Genomic DNA, 22,626 nt, shown 5'->3' with positions numbered 1-22,626 from the left:
TGCAAGAATATCTTTAATAACAATAAAAAGAAAATTCATAAAGATCTGGATTGGATCAAATGGCTACACAGCTAAGATTTCATATAATACAGTACAAATACATGCATATAAGAAAATATTTTATATGCAATACAATACACTAAAATTTTGCATATTCTTATGAGGAAAGAAATCACAGTAGCTGTCAAAGTGAAATACAAGTCTCCCAACATGAAGTTGAATTTAAACAGATAAAAGAAGAATGTACAGTATTAACAATGCACAATATAAGACAATAAAATACATAAACAGCATTTCCACTGCAATCAAATATTGCCTACAGAAAATGAGGTAACGGTAACTTGTCATCACTATCACTCGAACCTGGGGGGAGGGGATTCTATACTATATTTACAGAACTGCACGTGCAATTATATCTGTATACCAGTTAAAATATAGGCATGGTCCACAGACCAAATATAGATACCCAGCCTATGATATCTGATGTCTGTAAAGGGAATAGAAAATAGAACTATTTTATTTCATGTACATTATTTTCAATGTAATAGCCATTCTAGTGCAAGGATTTGTATTAACTTAATACACAATTACTAGAAGGGAAAGGCATAGTGAACCAGAAAGCTGACTCTCAAAATATCACAGTTGATGATGAGGGAAAAAAAAAAAGTCTATTGGCATCTGTTCCTTAATTCTCCACGATTATCTTTGGGTTGAAAGAAGAAAATTTTTCCACCTTTCTCAGTCTAGACATCCCTGTTTTAGCAGCTGTTCTTTATGCTATACAGTTGAAGTGAAACTCATCTAGTTTCAAGTTAGGATAACATAACCAGACTGAAAAAGGTGGAATTCACTGCGAGGACTGCTCACATAACTAAAATTAACTAAACTTAAACAAAACTGAAAAGAGATTGAAGAGAATCAAACAGCAGTATATTAAAAGAAAGGCAATCTGCAAAATTCTGTATCCTGGTTCCTATATCCTTTCCAAACCTGCTGAATACAAAACATATCAGCAATTTATGCTACCAGCGAAACTATTATGACCAATAAGCTGAAACCCTAGAACTGTAGCCTAAACAATTCCGTTTCTCGAATCAGCAGAAATGAATTTAAATGGAAAAAATCTACTGTCAACCTTAACATATGAAGAAGCTAAAAGTAACTGAAAAATAAAGAATATCACCATATTAAAACATGCTGCTGCCAGGTAAGTCAAGACCAATAAACTATCAATAAATGCATCGCCTTCATCATCTCTAATTCCCAAAAATTTTCCAAATATAGTATCTAAACTTTACCTAAATCATATAGAAAGAACACAAATATATGTCCCACTTTAAGGAAAGTAAAGAAAATATACATATAACCATTTCATGTTAGCTTACACAAAATGTTAGGCTCCTAAAATTACCAATATTACAGCTTGATAATCAGGCCACAAGTTTAAACTTTAATAACTTTAAAAATATTCTCGTATTTCTGCCATTAACATCAATTTTCAAAAACTAACAACAGGGAAGGACAAAAAGCTGTAACAAACAAACAGAACAGTTAGTCCTGCTGTAATTTTTAGTATTAGTGCTATTAGGTAGTTTTACCATATACTGTACATGAAAACAACTAAAATAAAATAACCAGAAGTGAAGACAATGGATGGTCTTTATCAGAAATGATAAGGTAAATATTACTATTATCATTACCACCCTATTCACTTTGCTATTCTATCATACAATCCTGCTTGAATGCCAAGTACAACATACATTTGCTTCCGGTACACCTTAGCTGCAAGATACAAGACTACTGATCTTGATTTCATAGCTTTTTATCACAAACAGAAATGCAGTTGCAACAAAAATCAGCACGATGAAAATGCCTGACAATTATACTTTCAAACTTCAAATTCAGAACCAGAACTCACCAATGAAGGATTAATATGACAAAAGCTCCCATATCCTCACACCAGATGCATGATTATCAATCACTTTCGAGTAGCACTACCGGCATACAAATCTCCAAAACAAAAACAAAAAAGCTCAGCAAAAATTAATATCATAGTATCTTTTATGATGTAAGCTACACAACTTTCTGAACAGACATTCCAAGCCCTTTCATCTATTGCATAATTAATGAGTAATTTCAAGTTCATAGGCACTGATCAAATTTTATCAAGTATATACAATATTTATACACAATTTTGAATTATGAGCCCCTTCCTGTCATCAGTAAATGAAAAGCTCAACCATCCACTTCAATACCTCAATAGAAAGCACGTACACATCTCAAAACATTATAAACACAGCTTTGCCTTATCAAGAGGCAAATAATTTTTTGCAGAACAATAATGAAAATCAGTGACAAAGAAAATGAGGACTGTACAAAGTGCAAGAACTACCATAATATTTCTACCAAACTACCTCCAGCATGACCACACAACCTCACATCATTAAATTCCTTTCAAGATTTACAATTTCTATATATATGGGAAGCAAAACAAATCAAACCAAGCCTACACTGCCTTCATCATGATCGACAACCAGTTCAACCTAAACACATAAGCAAAAAATGTACACCAATTCAGTTTTACATAACCATTCTCTTCTCCAACTTCTGTACAAAAGAGAAAAAATGCACAATTACTTTATTCTATACCTAAAAAAATGACACTGGACGGAACTATCGTAGGTAAACCAAAAGAAAGTACTATGATTAACCCCAATTTCCACGTAGTATCAAATACTAAAACTTGCATTTAGTAACACAATCTTCTAACATAAGACAAAATAAGTACATCTCCAGCAAAATTTTTGGAGAAATTCCCTATTACCTAAGAAACTGCCACAAAAGGGAATGGTATAATTTTTCCTCTGTTTTATGATAACATGCAAAATACCAAACAAAACCTTTTGCCCAGACCGAAAAACCCATCAACAAACAGTACAGCTTAAGTCTGCCATAAAGCTGACCATGCACTAATTCATGTAGTAAACTTATAGAATTCTAACTTACTACTTGAGAAGCCATGACTGCATATTGCAAAAAATTATTCCATTCTTATTAAATTCACACACAGGTCCTACCATTTTGTCACATTTTATTTAGCTTTATCTTTGTCAGGTCTTGAACTAGCAGGATAATCCACCTCAAAAATGCTAACAAATATACTATATGAGATAGAGAGAGAGAGAGAGGAGAGATTCTAGGAAATTCTAAGTAATTTGCTTCAGAGAATATCCCATACCACTTATCACAGGAGCAAGTTTGGTCACAGAAGCACAATTACCTCCATCTATGAAATCTAAGTGGCATCACAATTCTCAATATTAGGTTTAAACTCTAACCAATAGGCAACTTTCATACACAACAGGGTAACAGCACAGGAGAATCGTGGGGCCCATGTTCACTGCCTGAATTGTTAGAAAAAGCTTCATCAAATTGAAAATGTACTATACCATACAAGCATTAAGCACAATACAACAGAGATCTCTTAAAACCCAAAGTCGAAATGAATCCCCAAAAACTCTACAATGACTGAATTAGGAAATGGCACAGGGGAAAAACCAGAAATGGATGGCACAAATTCTTGGTACAGGTCATGCAGGGCAACCTTAGAAACTGCATGAGTGGGTACACTACAAATTGTGTAAAAATCTTACTTTCTTTGTGTGTTACGAGCAAACATACAACCAGACTTCACAGAAATTACATCAAGCAATTCTATATGGCAACATTAAAAATAGACTTGTGACTACACACGTGAGCAGCAGTATTAAGCACCAAAATTTGCTATTCCCACCCTACAGAAAAACGCTACTTCAGTTTTACTCCAAACCTACATTTCTAATTGGAAACTTTTACAACCCAGCATTTAATTAAACACCAATTGTCCTAAAGAAATAACCATAGATGCAGTAATAATGCGACTGGAATGGATGAGTTCCAAAGTCAACACTACCTTACTTTGCTTCAACAACATGAAGACTGTTTAGCGTGTATTTTATTGCAGAGTTCAAACAAGAAAAAAATTGGGGATGCATATTATTTACAGGTCTAACACTGTGTGAACCCTGATACAAGGTTCAGATTGTCAGTGGGAAATCACTCCATTTGAACAACTACAAAGTTTAATGTGAACAAAAACCATCCTTGCTGCTTATGTATTCTGTATAGGGTTATTTGACTGATTCATTCTCTATTCCAACTACAGACATCCATATAAGCCAAGAATTAATACTGTGGGTGGCATTGCTATTGCCATGAGGGCTAAAAGGTCATAAATATTTACAAATTCTTGCTACGAAAGCTGCGTCCAATTAACGTACATACTGCCAGTCTTGTTATTTCAGTACTTTTTTCTTTGTGACATACTACACAGGGCAAATGATAATTCACCATTTAAATCACCTTCACCACTATATATATACGGAATTGGCTTTGTACACAATAGACTGATATTTAAGGGCTGTCTATTTGTAAACCTGGAAGGGTATCCTACATGTGGATGAGGTTTGCATATCAAAATTTTTGAAGAACAAGGAATAAGAATATTTTAAAATGATTACCAATTTTTTCCTGACACAAACAGAATGCCCCTTCATATTCAATACAAGTGTACACAATCCCTTTAATTAAAAATACGGAAAACCATTTCCAATAAATATCGTGACAACTTGAGATCAGTGCCATGACCATGGCTTGGTGATAGGATTCATTTTCTTTTCCAAACAAGAAACACTGAGCATGTCACTTGCTATGAACTGGCTACTCATGCTTAGCTTCTTGTGCAGCAAATTAATTTAGTTGACAATAACATGTAGACATTAATGGAAGCCTCGTGTTTGTGCTCCGTAATCAGTTCCAGCCAGCCCTCTCCCTATGAGGGCTAGATCCGTAACAGCTTCCAAGATTCTTCGTTTACTACCTCGATTCCTGAAAAGTACAGTGTCGTCAAAGAACCTAGTATGTGACTGGTTCTTAAAACTAACATGCAATATTGCATTACACAGAACACCATGCAATACCATTTTTTGGGGTTGCTTGCCATTTTTCCTTAACCACATAATCAAAAGGTTCCAGAGAAATTTAAGATTTAAAACTGTATGCCTCACAGGAATCATTTACAAGAGAATGCATCCATGAATTTGTGAAGATCATAAGTAGACGAAGTCCTTAATTAAAGGAGAATTCCCGACTGGTATTTCCAGGGTCAAAAAAAATACTTCCAATCCACATGATACTGACTTGAAGTACTTGACGGCACTGAGTACATCACTTTACTACAAAGGAGAAACCTCAACAAATGATGTATTCATCTTCCAATGCTTTGGTTATCTTCAAGATAGTCACAATCCACTTTCCCTTAAATTTTTGACGCCCAATCTAGATATAAATTTGCGCTGTACTGTGAATTTTCATTCCTTAACAACCTCTTGACGGTCTGGCAGAGTTACTAGGTCAAGTGTAAACCAAAATTTTAAAAATAAACAGAAATGTTATCAACTTCAACTACTGATACTTAATAATAAAAACCAATATATTATGGCACATATCTAAAGATATACATACTGTAAATACTGCCAGTATACTGCAAATTTGAATACTAAAGTGTCCATATAAAAACTAACACCATTTACTTACAAGACCTTAAAAATTGTGTAAAATGCTGTAATTCCCAGGCAATAACTCATTTATAATAAACAATTTACAGATTGAAGTACAGTACTGTACTTACTTTAGGACTTTCTTAGCAAAGTCTTCCTTTTGTTGAGCATTTACCCGTGGGGACAAAAATGTTTCATCAGCTTGCACAGTTTTGAATGTGCGTGCTAGATCATCTCCATACATCTTGCACAATGCACTCAAGACATCACTGAAGCTAGTTAAACTGTGCCGAGGAGAATTGCCTGAGAAAGACAAAAGAATAATTAATTACATATCCTTTGCCACCTGAGAAAATCTAGACAACAAGCCTAGTTTACATACAAACAAAAACATCTGTACATTTTAATGAAGTCATACACTAAGAAACAACTGTTCAAATTCATTATGGCACATCATTACATTTACATGACGGGTTACTGTGTTCATTTAATTCTAGAAAATACATGACAGCTTCCTTTAACCACTTACATATACAAAACATTAATGTTCTGACAAGAGTTTCAGTATTGTGAGCAACAACAGGCTGTAGACACCCAACATTTGGGTCTCTGCTGAGGTTGATAAAACTTGCAAGGAACTGCCCAGCAGCTCTCACAGTGCCTTCCTCAGGCAGCTTCAGGGCTTCCACACCTATTAAAAAAATGAAAAGTACTTTAAACTGTGCATTTAACAAGTAAAAAAATATAAATAAGCCTTAATTTATTCATACAAACATTTGGTTTACATAGTGTCATCCATAGGTCTAAATGAATCTGCCAACAGCTTACCCAAATGAAATAATGGAGTTATATGATTATGATGTGAAACGATGAGATTTGGAGTCTTTTTAAAGGAAGCAGAGAGTAGCATGAGGCAGCCATGGATAGCATCAGTATGAGACCAAAGGTCTGCTGACGCTCTGTTGAGGGTTGTAGCCGTTACCATTCGCAAGAGAACCCCCATATTGTTTTCTTGATTGCCGTCCCGACCAAACAAGATTACAAGCTGGAGAAGAAGCAAAATAATTATGATGTTTTTACATGCAAATTAGTTTAAATCTTGGAAAGATTAAAATATTAATAAAGACAAAAATATTCATGTCAATGAGCATATGCAGAAAGTATACATTTTATCATCTTCTGTTAAGTCCAAATTACTTCAGATTTCTCTGAACCATCACAATCTCGGTTTTGTTGAAAGAAAGTTTTGGCCAAAATCTTACCTGTTTGACTAAATCTAGTATTGCAGGGTTTAGAGATGCTTCGTAAAGCTGAGGTATAATTTCTAAAATGGCTGGAAGAATTGCTACACAATCATCCACCAATGTGCTTATGCTATTCTTCAGTAACTTACACAGAGCCTAAAAGGGAAAACATTCAGGGATTTATAGACAAAAACTTGCTACAGCAACTTTGATAAAAACCATGTTGTCCTTTCCTCACCAATCACTGTTACATAAACAGCCCGGTTATCAGCAGTTTTTTTTTAACAAGAGCCTCATTCATATCAAATATCATCCAATAAACCATTATCCCTACAAATAACTGTACATTATTCCAGTAATAACTGTATAAATGCCACAAATTTACTGTTAATCACAAATACAACTAAAAAGATTCTATACATTCAATATGTCTACTGTGACTATCAAGACTAATATTTAATTTCAATACTATAACAAACACTAACCTCTATAATCTCCTGGTCTGTAGTTGCTTTGGCTGCAATATCTGACAGCAAAGGCATTAATTGCTGTAAAACCAAAAGCAGAGGCTGTGGCTCCCCACTAACCACCTGTAAAAAATAAGTTAAAGTAAAACTTCCACTAAACATACCACCTACCAAAGAACTGTCGTGTTTTTACATATATCACAATGAACAAGGTTAAAAACCAAGAGTTTCTTCCACTATCTTATACCTTTAGGACATCACTCTAATACTGCAGTACTAAATACTTAGTACAACCAGGATCTTCCTAGTGAGGGGATCACCTTGAAATTGTAATGTGCAGATACTACATATTCTTTAAGATCTTGTGGTTCCAAGCAAAACAATACTTCTATCTTTTACTTTTCAACTGCTCTTTTTGGTCTGTTCTAAACTAAACAGTAATCCATTCATCTTTCTTCAATTATTTTCTTTCATTTAAAAACTCAAGAAAATATTACTTTGTTCTTTAGCAACTTTTGCTCATTACCCAATATGAATACAGCCACAAAGCTTGATATAATTCAGTATATTATCACCTCCCACTGAAACTATGCCATATTGGATATGGCGAAGTACTAATGATATATGTTTCTAAATTTCTTGTACTACTTGCTATAAATGAAACCCTATAATGTTTCCATGCCCTTCACTGGAAATGAATATTTAATGATTGCTGTAAGATCTCTGCCCCACAGATAATGCAATCACTACTAGAATTAAAAATTTCTACTATCAACTGGATTCATCAGAGGTGTTAGACTTGTGGGTGATTGGATTGAATGTTGATCCCAGACAAGAGAAAACCAAATGAAAAAATAATGGCAATAAGTCCTCAGGTTATGTTTTTTAAATAAAAGACTTTCCATATCTCTTATATTTATGCTTTTGGTGATTATCTATGGAATCCACTTCATTCTTGTCAATTTTAGACAATGCCTGCATTTAATTTCTTTAATTTTTCTTCATCCTGAAAGTACAGTATATTGTAAGCGACCTAAATCTCCCAAGTTCTGCACTACCAATACAGTTCCTAAAGTATTTCTGTGGACTCGCCCATCAAATTCAATTCCCATATAAATAAAATTCAACCTCAAAAGCATGATCAACTTTTGGGTGTCAAGCTACCAAAACCTTGTGCTAGAGGGACAACTACAATGTTAACAGTACTAATCCTGATGATCTTGAGAGTTCAACTAGAGTTTTATTTCAAATGTACCAAATTCATCATCTTCATCGTTTCCTTAAATGTTAGATATACTCCCTTCACTCTTTCGTGCTTCACATTTTTCTCTTAAGATTCAAAATAATACAGTATTGCTTATTCTTAACCCCTGCTAATACATATTTCTCTCTCTCTCTCTTTTTTCAAAGTTGGTCTTGTCAAGTTACAAAACATACTATTTCACCTACTTATATGAAAGAGTTCCTTCTCTCAAGTGATCTACTTTTCCCTGAATATTTTCCATTTTTCAAGACCCAACCTTTTCCTTTTCTTATCTCATACTTTCCCATAACATACAGGAGAGAGAGAGCGAGAGAGAGAAGGGGGGGGTGGGGACAACACTGCCATTGCACTCTGGAGAGTTTTCGGAGCGAAAAACTTACCTGTGAATGTCTACGCGTTGTCCCATCGTCATCATCATCTTCCTCAACAGTAGAATTGTTAAGGTTAAGATGTCTTGCCAAACATGAGAGCAATTTTAAAAGTGAAACCAACTCATTATGCTGGTCTCGTGATATACCATTACCCTGTAAAACACAAAAGATATCAAAATATGAATCATTGTTCCTATAGTTTTTCTCAGCTTTATTTCAAAAACACCATCAACAGCTTAAACAATAATGCTACCATTTATTTCATATCTCACTTCCTACAGTGAAACTTCTTTAGAGGTAAGTGAAGCACCTTGGGCTCATACTCAGTTTCCTACATGCTTTGTAGCATCCAATATATTTCATTCACTTTAAGTTCCTTTCAGCCTGCAGATTTCATCTTTCTAATCATCAGTCCCAATACAAGGAGTAAGAAATAATGCTTCTTACATACGGATACCAAATATCTAGCTAATATTTTCCCAATTTTCTAAAATTGGACTTGTACAGCCTAACATATCGGTCAAAAAATTGCAGATTTAAGAAATGTAACTCAAAACACTGTACTACCAAACCGTTCGAATACATGCAATACAAATAAATTCTAAATCAGTGGTCTGGTTCAACGAACTCATAATTATACAATAATATGGTTCAATGAACTCATAATTATACAGTAATAGAATTGAATCAATAAAAATTCATATATAATTATAGTACCAGTTTCAAATGTATTTTTCAGAAAGATGTACATACCATCAGCACTATTTGCTCACAAACAAAACTTTGAAAGTCATGCCAATTAAACCTTCTTCAAATTATAACAGGTTTAATGAACACTGCATTTGACTGAAAAAAAAACTTATCAACTAATGATCACAAAAATGTAAACAAAGTAAAATACTGTACTGTACTGTACATTGCACATCTAGAAAAAATGCCTCCTGTACATAAATCCAAATGGGATTCTTCCTTCATTCTGCTTCCCCAAGTCTAAGGATTTCAGACGACCTCAATTTTAGGTAACAAGCAATAAAATATTTACCATGAGATCCTTAAGATGACTAAGACGTGAAATATATGGAGTCAGTGTATCGTTGAGGTAGGTCATGATAGTTGGCTGATCCTTGCCGACAGAAAGCACACGACTAATTATGGTCATGATACGTTCTGTCTCTGCACTTTCCAGCCGACTTTGCTCAAGCGCTCTCTGAAAACAAATTAAGTTGTACAATGTAGAACTGGGACGTGATGATTCTTAATGCTTATTTTCATAATGATTACAGCAAAAACTGAAATGTACTATTTTTATTAATGGGGAACATCTATTGGTACATACATATTTGTATGCTTACAATTAAAAGAAATATATATACAACACTTGATGAGGTTACTGAACAAATCCAAAAATTAAAATGGCTGGACAACTTAAATACCTGACAACTAGTGAGTATAGGCTGAGAAAAAGGTGAGATTGTCAAAGGGCATTCAAGTGTTAGGTCTCTCAAGGCTTGTGAAGCAGCACCAACTAACGAGGCATTAACTAGTCCTTCAACCATTAAAGGTATGACATGATGCATGTGATCTTGATGATAATTCAGCCAATCTGCATAGGCCCCTGAAAATCAATTAAAATAAATGGGTTTAAACACTGAAAATTAAAGGGAACTAGTTAAAGTTGCAATAAAAAGAAAGTTCTTGTGAATGGATAGTAGAGTTATGACCCAGAATAAACTCAACAGATATAAAAAAAAAACAGCACAAATTTTTCTATACTGAAACTCAACATTTACCGAGGAGATTTAAGTAGTGTCAAAAGTGGTGCCTACTGCTTCATTAACATTCTTAAGGACTACCTGTAATTAGCTAAAATAAAGACAATGATCACATATCTAGACAAGAGCTTAAAGGATAACCACATTGTACCTAAGGTACTTATTTTTTTAGGAATGCTGTAGTTTAAAAAAATATATACATACAGGCAGTCCCTGGTTTACGACGGGTCCGGCTTACGACGTTCCGAGGTTACGACGGTTTTCAGATATATTCATTATAAATTATTTCCCGGTTTACGACACATGTTCCAGGGTTACGACGCGTCGTACGCCGATCCGACGGAAGAAATATGGCTCCAAAACGGCAGAATAATAAAAATTTGGAGGTATTTTGATGAAAAACTCAATAAAAATGCAGTTTACATTGTTTTCAATACACCCAGAGCATTAAAAGTCAGGTTTTCTTAGGATTTTTGACGATTTTCGACGATTTTTCAGTTTATGACGATTTTCGGCTTACGACGCGGAGTAAGAACGGAACCCCCGTTGTAAACCGGGAACTGCCTGTATTTATCATCTATACATTTTCTTATAACTTCATTTGTGTCTTTGCACACAACTGCCTATCTTCTGCTATAATCTCATGCTAGCACCTACTGTCAGCATGACGTTGGAACACGGGTAAAAACAAAGCAAGTAATATGATAAACATGATGCAAAGTCATCTGGAGATATATTGGAAATTAAGTCTGAATTTATCAAAATACAAAAACATTATTTAAGTGAATCTACATTGTTTATGTTTACCATTTTACAGTCAATTGAAAAACACTAAGCAGCGCTACTTACACATGAAAAAATATAAAACATCTATCATCAATTCAAAATTTTCTTAACATGTCATGGTCACTTTATATTTATAACCTTGGTCAAGTTATACCAATTTTATTCTAAAATAAGACTTGCCATTTAGTTTTATTTTACCTTTAAATCTTCTTGACTCTTCAACATTCTTCAGTAAATCATTACAGTGGCCTCCTCAGGCCACAATATAAAGTCCAAAAGTAAATTTTCATAAACATAAAACATTAGCATTTGTAAAGTGGACCAATTATAAAGCATTCACCAGGGGATTCTTCCAGGACCAATACCACTCCAGTTCATTCATCCTCCATCTTTGGTCCAAGTCTACCTTTATCAATGGCCATGAATTCAAAAAGCTTCCAAAGTTCTGAATTTTACCAAATTTTTCACTGACCTTATCCATGTACTTCACTCCTACTGCAACACTTAAGTCACCGCAACCTAGTTGCACACATGCACCTTACATAATCCCCTTGTCAATGAAAGGTAACTGAACAAATCAGCTAACAATAAAACTGCTCATGAACAGGTACAGTACTTCTTACTGAAAAGTCTGAGCACTGAAAATGAAAACTTTTTTAATTTGATATCTTATTCATAGCATTATAAGTATTTAACATGAAATTCAATTGCTTCTAGACTATGACACTTGCCACTCTATTCATAACAATAAATAAACAGTTACAGAAAAGCATTGATGCCAGACAAAATGACAGGGCCTTCATACCACTCTACCCAGCAGCTCCATAAATTTGTCAAGTATGAAAATTACAAAGAAAAAAAAAAAGCCTATTTGACTGAAGTGAAGCCAATCCATAACCTACATTGTCACTCCTGGGTATCCATATTCTTGAACCTCAATAATTCAGGCCTTCCAACGAAAACAGTAAAGTAATGCTATGTACACTTACCTAAAGTAGTCAGTGCCACAGATATCAGTTGAATATTATCAGAAAATGGTATCTGTGGTATTGACTGGATGAATCTTGGCACATAGAAATTATCTGTTTCCGCAACAGTCTCCGCAACTGAAGAATAGGCATGGAGAACAGCTTCGAGGTACCGCCAGTCACTAGGGTTACTTTGCATCTTGACGACAGCATCCTTCAGATGAACTTCTAGGTGACTTAACATTTCACCTCTTAACACATAATAGGCATACATCTGTAAAGGGAGATTTAGTTACTTATAAATGATTTGTTTAACCAACCTCTGAACTCTTTTAGGGTTCTTCTCGGGCTGGGAAAAAAAGGGAGGAAAGAGTACATAAAAAATTTAGTTAAATAAATTAATAAAAAAAAAGGGGGGGAATTAAAAAAATAAGGAAAAAAATGGAGGGAAAAAAGGGGGAAGATTATATTTTACTTATCAATTTAATTTTGTTTACGAGAATGATATTATTAATTGAAAAGTTATTACCTTCTGCTAGAATATCCTTTATTGATTTATTTTGTAAATAAGTATTTCTTTCATGATGCCATCTGGGACAGTCAATCAAGATATGTTTGATTGTTATTGGGATGTTACATCTTTCACAAGTTATTGGGTTTGTGTGCGGAGTTGATATCAGATGACCATGTGTGAGTCTGGAGTGTCCTATTCTGATTCTTGTTAAAATAACCTCATTAATTCTTTCCTTTTGGGTAGAAGAATGCCACTTTTTAACTTCGTTCTTAATTTGTTTTGAGAAAAATTAGCATTTAGGGCACACTATTTTTTGACAAATACTTCTGCTATCCAACTTCAGGTTTATTGAAAAAGATTGTAAAAATTAAATCTATTCACACCCATGTCATGCAATGACTGTTCACACAAGATCATTATACAAATACCCATGAAAAAAATTTACCACAAATATTTGTAAACTCTCAATTCTATAAAGTTAAAATTATTTTGAATGAGAAGAAACTCAATGATAAAAAAGGCATCTAAAATGATCAAGTTTCACAACTTTCTCTACAAAATTAGCATGTTTAAATAAAATCTAACAATAGCAAGAATGGAACTCAGCAACATAGAGCAGCTTTTCCTAGAACTTCTCTCTCGGCAAGCAGATTTCCCTAGGGAGCCTTTTTGAGCTATAGTCTGTTGACTCTATCCACAAGGGTTTTCAGCTGAAGATTTAAAGACACACATGAAATAAAATGCATTTTCCAAATGTGACATACTCACATAAGTATCACAGATATCTTGTCGGTAACAACGAAACATTTCTTGTTCTTCAGAGGTTAAAGCATCCTCCGCAGGCAACAGAGATTTTTGGATGAATGTGTCCACCAACTTCAGGTACACTGGCTGAAAGAGCTGCAACAATTCTGCTTGCTGCTCCCCTTCAAAAGTCATAATATCATCCTGTCCAAGAAAAGACACCATACACACTAACCATTCTTAAAAATATTGATTTACATAAACATTTAAACATTTAATCACCTACAAATCTGACCAAGGCACAATCACCTTAGAAGTTTAAGTTCCATTTTCCCTTATATGTTTTGAATTTAAGTTCTTTAATTCAATAAGAGACTCATTTCCCCTGTTAACCTTTTGTGTTAAGAGATTCATTTTCTCTGCTAACTTGACCCAAGTTTACTTTGATTACAGATACATAGTCCATGGATTCCTAATAGAACAGTTTACATAGTCATTATATTCAGTAGTTTACCAAGACCACCGAGCTAATTATAAATCCATATTAATGGAACTGGATAGCAAGCAGCTAAGAGCACCAGACAAAGTATTTCTCAACATGAACTCAAGAGAAGCTACAGCAAATTTTTACCTGAATGGTAAACCAAACAGCAAAAGGAATGTTAGAGGTAGTTTCATCCGTAGGATACTGGCCAGGAGTCGCAGCACACTGGAGAAGCAGAGCTACAACCTGCACCACTGTTGCTTGGTGCTCTGCCTGCAGAGCACACTGCAGCAATAGCCTGGAGTGACACTCCACAACTGAGGTAAATAAGCTATAGATAAGCGATGCCGTATTCTGAAATTAACAATAAAAAAATATTAATTACCTTTCCTTTTAACTGTAACTTGCTTTCATTATTGTCTTTTCTATATTTTATCATACATATGCTCAAAAATAATAAGTAGAGCAGACTAAAAAATATCAAGTTTCTTCCCATTTTAAACACCCGTTCATGTCATCAACATTTCACTGCTTGGGAATGGTATGCTAATTATATCAAGCAAAGCAGAAAACAATTTATTTGCCCTTTAACTGATGGCAAATTTACTAACATTCTAAAAACTTTTCTATTAATTTTCTGGCTAGTTTCTAACATAGAAATCTTATAAAAAAAAACAGAAAGCATTTTCATTATAATTATAATCATCATGTTAGAGATACACCAGACTACTGCTTAACCATTCTTAACCCTTTCACAACTGGAATAGTTCTTCAATGAGATTATTTAGCAAATTGTAGCTATACAAATTTAATTATCACCCTTAAGTAATTCAACACAAAAGCCACTGACCGCACTGCTAGACTCAAATAAGTCTCACCAAAAGGATTTGGTTTTAAATTGAGACGAGAGAAAATCACTAAGGCAGAATGCTATGCTCCCGGAATCAAAAGAGGTTCCAATTTCAGTTCTGTTAATAGTCTACAGTAATATTGTTCTTTACATTTCAACATTCCTCAAACTACCAAGAACATTACCTCATCACTCGCACGTTGCGCTTCTTCTAATATTGGAGCAAGCCGCAACATCTGTGTTACGAATTCCATAACGGTATTGGGAATATTATAGGTACCAACATCTGTCACAGCAGTACGCAGGGCATCCATCACAGGCTGAAATCACAACAGAATACAGAATGCTTTAGGTGCTGAAGGAATTAGAAAATGCTGACCATATCACAAACAAAATGAGGCTACTATTACGGAAGGCTCACACATAATTCTACTGTAAAAACTTGACCTTTAAATCACTCCCTCTAATATTCTAAGGTTAAAAAAAAAAAAAAATGAACAAATGCACAGAGACAATTTTTTAGTTATACACAAATATTGACAAATGATACAACTCAAAAGGAGTAAAACCTATCAATATCAATAATTTCAAGGAACATCTTTTAAAATACATTTAATCCACCAACTGCAACTGGCAGCTTTGATTAATTAGTGGCAAATTATGATTAGCATCCTGAGCTGCTTTAATTTCAGTATTGTGTTGTGTTTTTGTGCACCAATGGCTGTTACTGGTAGGTTTGTTGTAGTAGACGATGGCCCTAATTACACATAGGTCCACCTTTATGCAGTACAATTTGTCTCATCAGTGAGTGCACTTCTCCACATCTACATACTGATAAAATCTTGCAGTGCTGCATGACAGCAACTTAGCATTACATTTTTTGACATGGGTAAAAATACCCACCCAATAAAAAAACTTCCTCAAAGGTTTTGTGAGTGTAAGTTACGCTGCTTTGAATGCTTTGGTATGTGTACTTAGGCCAAATTCATGGCAGCAGATATACCCAATGCCATCTGAGAATTGTTAGAACACCAAAGCTTCTGAATTTACATCACTTATTTGTTGTTGGTGGTTGTTTTATTTGCGGTCTCCTACCCCCTGAACACTTGTTGGAAGGTCATAGTTAATGATAAAAGTATGAGATACTGTATGCTACAACACTGAAAATATAGAGTAAAAAAACTTTCTCAAACCCTTTTTATACTAACTCCCAAACAAACAAAAGCCAAGAGAGAATATAAAACTTACTTCACACAGAAGTGCATAATTAGAGTAGGGTATTAAAGCCACTAGGAGGTCCCTCGTCTCTGAGAGGGGCAAGGACAGCTTCAACCAGGCATTTAATGTCTTCAATACAACTTCTTTGATAACGTTACTGACCTGGCCTGCCTGCATTACTTGGGATATTAAGCTCAAAACTGTACAATCAGAGAAAAAAATATGGTTAATACAAAGCAGGAAAAAAGATCATCTTTGCAGTCGGTGCATATTTCACAAGATTTCAAGAGTGGATTTCAAAATGACACAAGTTCGTGTAGAAAGATTCTAGCATTTTACAACTTAAATCTTACCTGCTTGATGACTATTTCTAACAGCCCCCGTGATAACCTGCTTATCCTTACTATTAATGCTCATTGCTTCTTGCATGGTCTCGAGCTATAACATAAAACATGCACAGAAAATATAATCAGATACATGTCAACAAATGAAACTAATCAGAAGTTTTATCAGTGAAAAGATGGAGCACAGTTGCTCCACTGTCTCGGACCTACAAATAAATAACGAATACTTGAGAGAATTTTCAAGGTTCAACTTTTACGGTTTCTGACCAGTATTGCAATTTTTATCTGCAAAAATAATTTGACAATCTATATCTATTTTATTCTGTTTTCTCTTAAGGCCTTCAGTGTGTGAAGGCCAGATTTGGGTTTAATGGGTTTCAAGTTCATCCTAAACAAATGTTGGCTCATTCTAAATAACAATTCAACAGATGAATATCTAAAAATTAAAAACACCCAAATTTACTACAATAAATAAATATATAAATATATACCAAATTGTCAAAAATTTTTTCAACAATACTATTGCACTGCTTAAATAAAAATATAATTTAGCAGCTACAAGCATAACTACTAAAATAGCAAAACATAACATTAAAACATCTGACTTGTATACAAAAGATGCTGAGCAACTGATTACCTTCTAAATTTCTTCAATTTCCAAAATTTTCTATTGCATATTAACTTACAAAGTTTCCAAGAAAAATTAAATTTGCATAATGTACTCACCTCCTCTGGAATTATAGTTAAAATGCTAAAAAGTAAATTGAGCGCTACGGACGGATCGATGCCTGACACCGTTCCTGGGTCAAACATAGTAATGATATCTTGTATCGCCGTCGTCCAATCTAACTGGATGGTATGGATAACGTAAGCTCCAAGCTGCAACGAACACATCATGGGATTATGCAATGCCATACAGGGATGTTTTAATCTAAGATACATCTTTCAAAATTAACATTCCCAATACCATAACACATTAACTTAACACGCACTTTGTGAGTCTGGCCCTTCTGGTGAGTAACAAAAGTGAAAAGATATACATTATAGCCTCCACTTGGACAATTTCCAGATATCTTAGAGTTAACAGCAATTCCACGTCATTCCTAACCTAATAATCTGTAAATTACTCATTTAATTCAAAATATAGAAAAATTTATCACATCCAAATTTGTAGCTTAGGAAACAGCCATAATGTGGTAGGTGATAAGTGCAGGAGTCCACTATGTTGAGTTGTTACTGTACTGCACAGTATGTACGAAGTAACAGTAGCTGACTTTCATGTGAAGTAACAGCTAACTTTCATATGCTCTTTTAAGAATTGGTCAAAACACCAGGCCCTCCATATGAATGCATAACATGATTCTTCCAAAAACAAACATATAAAAAACTACAAACTAATATTCTTGGGTGTACTTCATACTGGAATCTCCTCTTAATATACTGTATTTCTACTAGTTAAAAAGTGTGTGCACTTCATTAAGTTTGTCATATTAATGACCTCTGACTCTAAATAAACTACACATGGAACATCAAAAAACTGAAGTTCATGCTAAATACAGAGCATGAGATGGAGGGAGGTAATTAACAATGATAGATCCATAATGTAAAAAGATTCTCATTCAAATTCTTCAATGGCATTACCGCACAATCACATAAAAACTTTGAAAAATAAACCTTGCATACTTACAGACTTAACTAATCTATTAAGGATAACTTTCGATCTACTATACTGGGCTATTAACGAGAGTATCTTCATCTTCAATGGTTCGTATTCTTCTTTGGGGACCTCATGCCAATATCTGGACACTTTCATATATATGGTGTTTCCCGCAAAGAACTGGACCTCTTCAGGCTGTCATTAAAGAAAAAATAAAATTAGACAATTTGCAACAACAGTACAGCACTTCTAACTATGTCTATAACCTACTACAATGAATAGGTCTGGAACAATAAAATTACCAAAACGTTTCTTGCATTAAAATCTTTTCAAAACTGTTTTTTTGATGCAAACTATTGCAAATAATCAGAATGTAACTACACAGGTAAATGACAGAAAACAAATGCATGGTTTATCACCTTTGAAGGATCCAGTAAAGGCCAGGCGAAGGTCCAGGAGTGGCGAGAGTGCTGGGCTTGCATAAGCCATGCATTAAGCCCACTTTTGGCAACTGGATCTTGATAAAACTCTACCACTGCCTGCTCCACCTGCTCGGCTGACACCTCCATTTTATTGCTGAAAGACACTTGAAACATCAGTACTGAAATATTGACTTAGAGTCTTGCAATTGTAAAGATGCAATTTAGTTTACAACCTTGCCAGACATGCTTCCACGCAGTTTATCAACAGTCATATTAGATAGGCTACATTCACCTTTATAGTCATACCAAGAGAGCTACCATCCATTTTGGTCGTTAGATTCAGTTGTGCTCTTGTTCATTCAATTACCCTTCCTTCCTTAACTGGCAAAGTCACTTTGGATACCTTCCCAAACTGCAGTACATTACCCTGACCATCTCATATGGTTATGCTAGTTCCACTGTTCTGTCTTCTGTCATCCACAATCAGATAATCCAACAATACTAAGATCAGGAAAAATAAATTTAATAGAACTCAGCTGTTAACCTTCCTTCAATTTCAGGTCATTTCACTTGCTCTTCCCAGCAAGCATTCGCAACTATCCATCATCAGTTCTGTCTGGTTATAATTATTTTACCCTTGCCCACTTGACAAACTGGGTTACCATGATCCCTGAATATGCCAAGTTACTATGGCTCCCCTGATGTACCTAGTTACCATGGCTCCCCTGACGTGCCGAGTTACCAGGGCTCCCCTGACGTGCCGAGTTACCAGGGCTCCCCTGGCGTGCCAAGTTACTAGGGCTCCCCTGTCGTGCAGAGTTTCCATGGTTCACCTGACATCCCAAGTTACCTTGGCTTCCCTGACATGCAGCATTACCAAGGCTGGCCCTCCCAAACAAGGAACGTTAACTTGAGCATTTACAGAGTATACTGTTCTATTTATGTTTCTGTATTCTCATCAGACTAGCTGAAGTTTGACATCTTCACAAGATATAAAAAAAACATCTTCCTTCTAAGATTACTTTTATATTTTTGAATACTACTAACACCTATGACACTACCACAAAGATTTTGCCAAGCTGTGATACATGCTAAAGATTGATACCAACACACTTCAACTACAGCAAGGTACCTTATGTTTTCATTCCACCTGCAAAGACTAGCTTGCCAATGCGATATACGCAACACAATTTCTAAGATCACTTGCTGAACTATATAAACTGTCTGATAGTCTGACAATCTGAATTTTAACCTGTATTTTTGTGATTTACATAACCCCATTTCAATTTAGTATTATACTCAATACTCCACATAAACACCAATAATTATATTACCTACTGAAAATGTGGCAATTTTTGTCACTGGAATGCACTATCTTAACCTAATCTAGGGTGCCACATCACAACAATTAACCTTATCTGGGGCATTACTCACCCTGGATCCCCTCAACTTTGCCTAAACACTATGCCATTGCTACCTAGCCTAGAGGGTACATAATACATTCTCATTCTAAGCTAAGGCATCACGCCCTATCGGATGGGTAATTACAATCTTAATTAAAATTTTGGAAAAATTTCTCAATTTTTAAATTTTGTCTATAGTATGCAATCCCATCTTTGAAAATACAAAACAATAAAAATCAAATGTGAGCCTCTCTTGAAAAATGTCCTCTGTTGTACTATATACGGCATCAATTAAAAATAATTATGACAATACACACATAATAAAAATCAAAACGATGCATTCCCATGTTTGTTTATCCATTTGTTGATACTGGCTGACTGGGAGACATATGCTACAATTATGTACTGAGATCTATTATTAACCCCACTGATTGGCAAAAAATGAATAACAGACACCATTTATTCATTCTTTTTCCTTGGCATTCAAAGTTCACCTCTATGAGTGAAAAGAACATAATTAGTTATTTTTCTCTCTAAAATCTCTTTATAACAAGTTTTGTTAGCCTACAATACTGTACTCCCTCTTATCTGCTTTTCACTTACCCATGATCACCTTTCTGCCTGCTTGCACTTTTTCCTATGTAAATGGGTATGGTATATACCTTTAACTGCCCAAAATCACATGAGTACAGATATATACAGTAAAACCAGACTGTACAGGTAGATGGCTAAGGATTGAGTACAGAGCAAATGCCAAATGCTCTGAAGTACAAAGAAAAATACTGTTCTATAATATCTGCAAAGCCAAGTGAACTTTCTCAGTACCATGTGTATAGTACTTGGCTTACCATTACCCTATCGTAATAGGGCCTTAGCAGGGGTGGCTGAAATTTTGTCCCCTGTATCTCTTCATTTTTCAAGTGTCTGTGATCTGAATACTACCAAATTACAATCCAAAATGTCGACTGCAGTTTTCTTATGCTTTCTTAAGGGGTCATACTCTTTGTGTGTGGTGTGAATGTGTGTGCATAAATTATCACATGACCTATTTTTTAACTCTTTCTTTTAAACTTTTCTGTGCTTGACTATCCAATCATTACATTAAAGCGCAACAATTCAGCTTTAAAATGCATATTTTACCGATAGGCCATACGAAGAAATACTAGCTTTATAAATGAGTGAAATGAATTACCATCAATCACAAGGCTCAGTAACGCTTACGGTTATGCCAAAGTACCAGAGACAATTTCGCCTACTAGCCTATGCAACATCCCTCACAATGAAGTTACGTAGTAAAACTGAAGGTTACTACCGCAGCCTGGTTCCCGTCAGTTGCCAACCAGAATAGGCTATTTACTGCCGTTTATGTTTTTGTTTTTATATTTACAGTTCCAGTCTTAATTTTGGTATTTCTAAGCAAGAGCTAAAAGCACAGACTGTTACCTTGGAAATTGATTTTTCCTATACTTTTAGTGTTGCTGATGAAGGAGGTGGTGTTTATTGTCGGTCAATTATTATTAACCTCATATCTACCCAACATGGTTGGGGACCATTTGGGAACGCAGGGTTTTGGAAATGTCGGGAGAAAGACCAGATCGCCACGTTGTTGTTATGGAATGGTTCTGTGCGTATGCGAGTCATCAGGGAGCCATATGTTTAAGAAGAGATTGGCTAAGGAAACCTATTATAAAAAGGAACTATACTAACCTAACGTGCCCTAACCTAACCTAGCATACCATGTTATTTAGTCTCAGACCTCACCAGTGAAGGAACTCCACTTTTTACCAAAAGCTCCCTTATAACGCTGCACATGAGTAATAGCATTCCAGAATGGCCAGCGTACAGCTTTTGAGATTAGGCTAATTACAGGTTAATTACAGTCGACTGACAAAAAATAATGGTAATTTCTTGGATAATGTTCGTTTCCAATCGGAACATCCCTACTGGATTTTTTATTATAGCTTTCGAATCTCCATAAAAAAATTAAAAAATATTCTATATACATAATTCTTGCAAAGTAATATTTATCATAAAAAATAAAATAAATGTAAATAACTGAGGATTCTTTCCAAGTTTCAATTTTGCAAAATGCACTTACGGACATTTGACCCCCCAGGGGCTAGTACTAAACACAGCAAAATACATTTGACCCCCCGGGGGCTAGTACTAAACACAGTAAAAGTGTAGATGAATCACTGTTTTGCCATGTTTAGTACTAGCCCTCATGTGGAACTGGAGTTCGGACTGGAAACAAACTTTTACCAAATTCTTGATAAGCAACCAAAATACTACAGGAAAAATCAATTTCCAAAGTAACACCTCAAGCAGACCATTACTTAGCTCTACCTTGATTTCTTTTATGCTATCTTAAGTGGGCTAGTGCTAAACACGGCACCCATTTTGCACATAAACTGTTAGTTACCAAACCAGGCGTGCAGTTGTAGTCTTTAGTTCTACCATCAAGTTCTCTTACCTACACCTTCCTTGAGTTTATTGAGCTAGCCCTAACGTATGGTTACCC

At 35.0% G+C, this 22,626-nt stretch overlaps 1 protein-coding gene across 5 annotated transcripts in view; it reads right to left on the bottom strand.

Annotated features, from left to right (window-relative positions):
• Positions 1–22,626, bottom strand: part of cdm (importin-13-like protein cdm) — a 156,032-nt gene continuing 133,406 nt past the window's right edge. For 4 of the 5 annotated variants that reach the window (XM_067096941.1, XM_067096940.1, XM_067096943.1 and 1 more), the window contains 18 exons: positions 18,700–18,856; positions 18,311–18,475; positions 17,350–17,502; positions 16,633–16,717; positions 16,310–16,479; positions 15,247–15,381; positions 14,359–14,565; positions 13,752–13,931; positions 12,491–12,743; positions 10,377–10,558; positions 9,986–10,150; positions 8,953–9,096; positions 7,327–7,431; positions 6,860–6,997; positions 6,426–6,642; positions 6,127–6,288; positions 5,729–5,900; positions 1–4,926 (listed from right to left, as the gene is read on the bottom strand). In XM_067096941.1, coding sequence (XP_066953042.1) covers positions 4,818–4,926; positions 5,729–5,900; positions 6,127–6,288; positions 6,426–6,642; positions 6,860–6,997; positions 7,327–7,431; positions 8,953–9,096; positions 9,986–10,150; positions 10,377–10,558; positions 12,491–12,743; positions 13,752–13,931; positions 14,359–14,565; positions 15,247–15,381; positions 16,310–16,479; positions 16,633–16,717; positions 17,350–17,502; positions 18,311–18,475; positions 18,700–18,856 — 2,899 coding nt within the window. In that variant the 3' untranslated portion in view covers positions 1–4,817. Of the gene's footprint in view, positions 5,447–5,728; positions 5,901–6,126; positions 6,289–6,425; positions 6,643–6,859; positions 6,998–7,326; positions 7,432–8,952; positions 9,097–9,985; positions 10,151–10,376; positions 10,559–12,490; positions 12,744–13,751; positions 13,932–14,358; positions 14,566–15,246; positions 15,382–16,309; positions 16,480–16,632; positions 16,718–17,349; positions 17,503–18,310; positions 18,476–18,699; positions 18,857–22,626 lie in introns of all 5 variants that reach the window. The other variant, XM_067096942.1, reaches the window with a different exon arrangement.

Source organism: Macrobrachium rosenbergii, chromosome 53 (genome assembly GCF_040412425.1).
Source record: "Macrobrachium rosenbergii isolate ZJJX-2024 chromosome 53, ASM4041242v1, whole genome shotgun sequence".
In the NCBI taxonomy this organism is placed as follows: Eukaryota; Metazoa; Arthropoda; class Malacostraca; order Decapoda; family Palaemonidae; genus Macrobrachium; species Macrobrachium rosenbergii.
The sequence above is the reverse complement of the archived record's forward strand: the minus strand, read 5'-3'. Positions and strand labels throughout refer to the sequence as shown.